A 6126-nucleotide genomic window follows, 5' to 3' on the forward strand; every position below is an offset into this window, starting at 1 on the left:
CCCACACAGAAAGAGAAAACACTGCAGGGACCAGGTGGCGGCGCATCTGATTAAGTGCACACTCCAGGGCACAAGGACCCAGGCTCAAGCCACTGGTCCCCACCTGCAGGGGGGAAGCTTCACAAGTGAAGCAGGGCTGCAGTCTGTCTCTTTCCCTCTCTAGGTCCCTCACTCCTCTCAATTTATCTGTCTGTATCCCATAATAAAGCAATAAAAAGCAAAGAAAAGAAGAATATGGTGCAGGGGGAAAGAGGTGGGAGAAATCTGTGTCCATGTTCTAACTCGAAGATCTGCGGCCCAGCGAGAGCGCGCCTAGGAGCAATCAGGCTGTGGACCTCATCCCACGGGGCCTGCGGCTACCTTCAAGAGTCCAAGTGTAAGGAACCATTTTCCAGGTCAACTTAGGAAATGAACGGAAGCTGTCCGAACAGCTCACTGGGATAGCGCGCTGCTTTGCCATGTATACAAGCCAGGTCTGAGTCTGGCCCAACTGAACTGAAGGAAGCTTCGGTGCTGTGCTCTTTTTCATATATACAGACATATATTTAATTTTTTCTTCAGTAGGTAACAGCAGTCAGGTGTCTGGTATGCAGCAAAAAATTCCTGGGTAAATGGCCTCCATGGTAGATTCAAGTATCACTGACTTGCTCAAAGTTCCTAAGCAATTAATGTCTAATTGTTTTCTCCACTTGACAAACCTCAAGTGTTAGGAGATTCAAGATTCAAGTTAAGAAAAAAGTTCAAATTACTACTTAATGGTCAGGAGTCAAAATTAGGGAGTTGGGCGGTAGCGCAGCTGGTTAAGCGCACGTGGCACAAAGCGCAAGGACCGGCCTAAGGATCCCGGTTCGAGCCCCCGGCTCCCCACCTGCAAGGGAGTCAGTCGCTTCAGAGGCGGTGAAGCAGGTCTGCAGGTGTCTGTCTTTCTCTCCCCCTAACTCTGTCTTCCCCTCCTCTCTCCATTTCTCTCTGTCCTGTCCAACAACAATGACATCAATAACAACAACAGTAATCACAAGGGCAACAAAAAGGGAATATTTTAAATTTTTTTAAAGAATATAAATTATTCAAGACCAGAAATAACCACAGGGTTATTCCTCTAAAGAAGAAGTGGGGGTGGGCAGTGGTATGTTATTATGCATGAGTGCACATGTTACTATGCACCAGGACCCTGGTTTAAGGCCACGGGTCCCACCTGGAGGGAGTGCAGGAGCTGCATAAGCAACTGAACAGTCCTGTGGGTGTCTTTTCCTCCCCTCCCTGTTGATCTGTCTCTATCCAGAAAAAAAGAAAAGAAAAAGAAGGCAATGCACCTATGCGTGCAAACTGGGACAACAAAGGGGAGGGCGGTGGCTCGGTGGTAGAAGGCACACTTTGCCTCCGCCTAGGTTTGATCCCAGCACCACATAAAAAGGGGGGTGGGGGGGGACTGCTCTGGTTTCTGTTTCACACAATCAAAACAATGCAATAATAACAGCAACAGTGGTCCACCAGTTCTCATACTGGACCTTTAGACACGCGGTCCAAATCACTGGCTCTCTCTCCCTCCCTCTCACTCGTTAACTGATTCAAAAAAAAGACACCCAGCTTTTATCAACACTCAGCTATCACAGTCTTATGTACCAACTGCGAAAACAGTTCTCCTCGGCCATGCCACAGGACCATGAGGCTGTCCTCTGAGAGCTCACCTCCAACCCAATGAGACTAAACTAAAAGACACTAATGTCTGACAGCACTTTAAAAGCAGAGACTGAACTGACACGAACGGCAAGCAAAAACCAGCATCTCATAGGCAGAAGTCAGGGTGCTGTGAAAGCATAGAAAGAACTGTCACTGGTTAGCTTACCCACAAATTCCTGAGACTAGAATGAGCTTTAAAAAAAAAAAAAAACTGGGGGCTGGGCGGTGGCGCACCTGGTTGAGCGCTCGTTACAGTGGGCGAGGACCCAGAGTCGAACCCCTTCCCCAGCCCCCACCTGCAGGAGGAAAAGCTTCACGAGTGAAGCAGGGCTGCAGGTGTGTCTCTCTCCCTCTCTATCTCGCCCTCCCTTCTCTATTTCTGGCTGTCTCTATCCAATAAATAAAGGTAATTTAAAAAAAAAATCTGGTGTGGGGGGGTGGGAAGCTGGAGAGACAGCGTAACGGTTATGATGCAAGAGACTTTCATGTCTGAGGCTCCAAGGTTCAATCCCTGGCTCCACCATAAACCAGAGCTGGTCAGCGCTCTGGTCTTTCTGTCTATAGCTCTCATTAAAATAAAATAAAGTAAAATCAAATTCACTTCTTTTTCCTCACAGCTGGGAGGAGACTAAGCAGCATAGCCCAGGACTGGCAAGCACGGGGCTGCAGCCACCACTGGGGAGGGTGATAAGCAGGGTGCAGGTGACTCGGTCTCATCTGGGCTGCCCCCACCCCATCGCCGAAGGGGCAGCCAAGCTCAGACCCAGCCCAAAGATGTCTGAGCACCTAACTACTTCCTAGGACAGTCACGAAAGCCCCGTGGTCTAGAGAACTCCAGGGACCCGCCGACGTTAACAGTTAACAGACACTTCACATTCCAGTGGCGGCATCCGAGACCTCCTCCTCCTCCGGTACCAAAGCTGAGTTTTCCTCTCCTGAAGGGTAAAGCCTCTGACTCGGAACCACAGCTGTGTTTAGAAGAATGCCCCCACCCCCACCAGAAGACGATTTCCTCTCCTGCTTGTCAGACACCCTTGAGTTGAGGCCCGGCAATGATCCCTGCGGCCGTCTGGCCACTTTCCCACTTCAACACGGAACCCGCGCTGGAATGGAACCACACAGAGTGGTCACGGTCACTGTCGCTATGGAGGCTTCTGCTCCACACTCAAATCACACCTAAGTTCCTGGAGTAACGGAGCAACTGTTTTCATTCCCTGTGAAAGAAAACGGAGCTGGCTGTCCTGTGCAGCCACAAAGACCTGAGCGCAAACACAACTGACGCCCATTCTCAAGCCAAGAAAGGAGCAAGCTCTTTCCGGGGCTCGTCTCTACTACACCCGCCCCCCAAAAGCTCACTTTCCCTCGCCTTCGAGGGATGCAAAGACACCAGTGGGGGGGGGGGCGATGACGCTCAGATCCGCCCGGTTCCTAATACCTGACAAGAGTTCTGGTGCGTGTCAGACTGCTCCCTTCGAGAGGCCGATGTGTTTCTACCAACCACATACAAACTAGTCAAATGCTGAGCTTCCCTCTAACTGCCACCGGGAGTCAGTCAGGAGTTCTGGAAACTACATGCGGCTGCCACACACCTCACCTTGCGCCCCAAGCCACTGCCGCCTGGTGTCGACCCAAATAAACTCCGGCTGGCTTTCACCTTTACCACCTGGAAGCAGCCCCCGCCCACGGGTCCCACGGAGATGTCCCCTCAGGTGCTAGTTTTAGACTCTAGCGCCCACCCTACCACGAACCACCACCTAACAGACAGCTGGTGGGTCGGTAAGCACAGTGCTCACAGCAGGAGTCTAGGACTCCCATTTCCTGCCCAGATCCCCAGGGAGCCCCCCCAGGCTTTTAGTCTGAACACAAGCACCATCCACACAGCCCGCCTCGGAGCACCCGGCAGGAAAGCCCAATTCGGGACAGTCGAGGACTTGCAAAACCTGAGTTGAGGAAAACAGAATGCAGCATTAATGCGGAACTGGGACTTGTGCCGGGCACGGTGGGGCTCCGACCTTCCCCTTCCCCCAGTGCAGGCCGCAGGCGGGCAGGCGGCCGGAGCCTCTCCAGGAAGCGCACGTGCATCAGCACACATGTCCCCCCAGCCTCCAGAAACTGTGCAAAGGCAGCAAGGCCTCAGATACTCTCAGGCTGTGTTCACCATGAGGAAGGCGGCCGGGACCCCGAGTGAGACGGGCACATGTGCTAGGGCTGTCCCATCAGATCCTGCTGACAGAAGGAGGAAAAAGCAGGCCTAGGCGGCGGCTCGGCGGCTCAGTCCGCATAAAACGGCCAACCAGAGAGCACTGGTCTCTCGCTCGCCAAGTGTGTGTGTGTGTGTGTGTGGGGGGGGGGGGGTCTTTTAAAAAAAGAGAAAAAGAGGGGCTGGGTAGTGGCACACCCGGTTGAGTGCCCATACTACTATGTGCAAGGACCCGGGTTCAAGCCCCCGGGTTCCCACCTGCAGGGGGAAAAGCTTTGCGAGTGGTTAAGCGGGGCTGCAGGTCTCTCTCCTTCTCCATCAACCAACCCCTTTCCTTCTCGATTTCTGGCTGTCTCTAGCCAATAAATAAAGATTAAAAAAAAAAAAAAAAAGGAGAGCGATCGGGAGATGAAAGGCCTACGGTAGGATAAAAAAAAAACCCATACCACAGAAAGCCTACCGGGCCCCAGAAGTGAGTCGACCCTGAACTACGGCCATCCACTTCTCTCGGAAAGACAAGCAGGGGTCTGTCCTGAGGACCAAACTGCTCCAGCGAAACGACGGACTGGCATCGTCCATCACACGTCTCACCGAGACCTGCCACACGCCCCCTCCCCGACGCCCGAGCACCACCACGCTCAAGACCATGGCACTGGTCCGGGCCGAGTAAAGGATACGGACAAGTGGCCTCCGCAAAGCAGGTCCGCGTCTCCAGCGTACGGATCGAGCCCGCGGGCCGAGGGCAGGGGCGGGGGGCCCGGGAGAGCGCGGCGCGGGCGCGCCCGAAGCCCCGACAGCGCTGCGAGGCCCGAGTGGCTCCCAGATCCCCAGCCCGAGACACATCCAGGGGCCCCGTTACCTTCCGAACTCGGGAGCGTTCGCCGGGAGGGGGAGCGAGGGCGGCCTTGGGGCGCCGGCCCCCGCCTCTTCCCTCTTCCCGGGCTCTGACCGACGTCTGCAGAGGAGGCGGGCAAGTGGCGGCGACGTCTTCCCCCCGTGCCACGCTCCGGCTCCAGCTCCAGCCCGGGGGGGCCGGGGCTGGGGGGGGTGGTGGTGAAGCCTCAGGCGCGCTCCCGCCTCCCGGCCCCTCCGGCTCGCCGGGCGCTGGGGGCCGGGCCCCCGGGAGAGGGGCGAGGCCACCGCGCCGCGTGCCCGCGCGCGCCCCCGCCCGCCCGCGCGCCCCCGCCCGCCCCCCGCGCGCGCGCGCGCTACCTTTCACCACGTCACACTCGATGACGCGCCCGCGCCGCTCGAAGAGGCTGCGCAGCTCCTGGCTGGTGCAGGCGGCCGACACGTTGCCCACGAAGATCTTCCAGGTGTTGAGGGGCCGCGGGCGCGAGGTCTCCACCACCAGCGTGCGCCCCGGCCGCAGCTCGTGCCCGTGCAGGGCCTCGATGGCGCGCAGCGCGCCCGCGTTCTCGCGCATGTGCACGAAGGCGAACTGCTTCAAGACGGCGCAGCTCATGACCGTGCCGTAGGGCGAGAAGAGGGCGGCCAGCTCCTCGGGCGTCGTGTCCGCCCCGTCGACGTTGCCCACGAATATCTTCATGTTGCCGCCGCAGCCGCCTTCCCGGAGGGTCGGGGGAGCCGCTCCTCCAGCGAAACGGCGACACGTCCGACTGACCGGCAGTCCTCCCCAGGAATGGCTGGCGACCGAGAACCCCGCCGCGCAAGCGCGCTGGCCCAGCCAATTAGAGCCCGCGCCCCGCGCTGCCGGCCACCAATCAGAGGGGCGGAGAGCGGCGGCGCTCCGGCGCAGCCAATCCGGGCGAGCCTAGAGCCCGCTCGTTGGCGCAGGGGGCGGGAGCGCGACGGCGGCGCGCGACCAACCGCCTCCGCCGGGGGGAGGGGCGGCGGGGCGCGGCGGCCTGAGGCCTAGGCCGAGAGGCGGCCGCCTGCCGGGTGGGATCGACCCGGAGTTCTCCACCCGGGACGCCCGGCCTGGTCGGCTGTCGGGCCCGGAGGTGGCGGCGACCGGGACCCGTGACCGTGGGGGTCTGCAGAGCCCTCGGGGGGGGGGGGGGGCTCGGCCCCGGAGGAAGCCGCCCTCGCCGGGAGCCCCTTCCCCGGAAACCGCGTCCTCCAGGCCGCCGGGGTCCGGGCGAAATCAGCCTGGCTCTGGCGTCCTGGGTTTTTATTTGTTATTTATTTCTAACCAGAGCACTGATCAGCCCTGTCTTACGGTGGTGCTGGGGACTGAACCTGAGACTTTAAGAGCCTCGGGCATGACAGTTCTTCTTTGCAAA

At 58.3% G+C, this 6126-nt stretch overlaps 1 protein-coding gene across 2 annotated transcripts in view; it reads right to left on the reverse strand.

The window, feature by feature from the left end:
- LOC103109550 (RNA-binding protein 4) overlaps nucleotides 1–5541 on the reverse strand; it is a 42110-nt gene extending 36569 nt beyond the window's left edge. The window contains exon 1 of one of the 2 annotated variants that reach the window (XM_007518644.3): nucleotides 5093–5541. In XM_007518644.3, the coding sequence (XP_007518706.1) occupies nucleotides 5093–5429 (337 nt within the window). In that variant the 5' untranslated portion in view covers nucleotides 5430–5541. The remainder of the gene's footprint in view (nucleotides 1–5092) is intronic. The other variant, XM_007518646.3, reaches the window with a different exon arrangement.
- Nucleotides 5542–6126: the final 585 nt, after the last annotated feature.

The sequence above is a fragment of the Erinaceus europaeus genome, chromosome 17 (assembly GCF_950295315.1).
Source record: "Erinaceus europaeus chromosome 17, mEriEur2.1, whole genome shotgun sequence".
Classification (NCBI taxonomy): Eukaryota; Metazoa; Chordata; class Mammalia; order Eulipotyphla; family Erinaceidae; genus Erinaceus; species Erinaceus europaeus.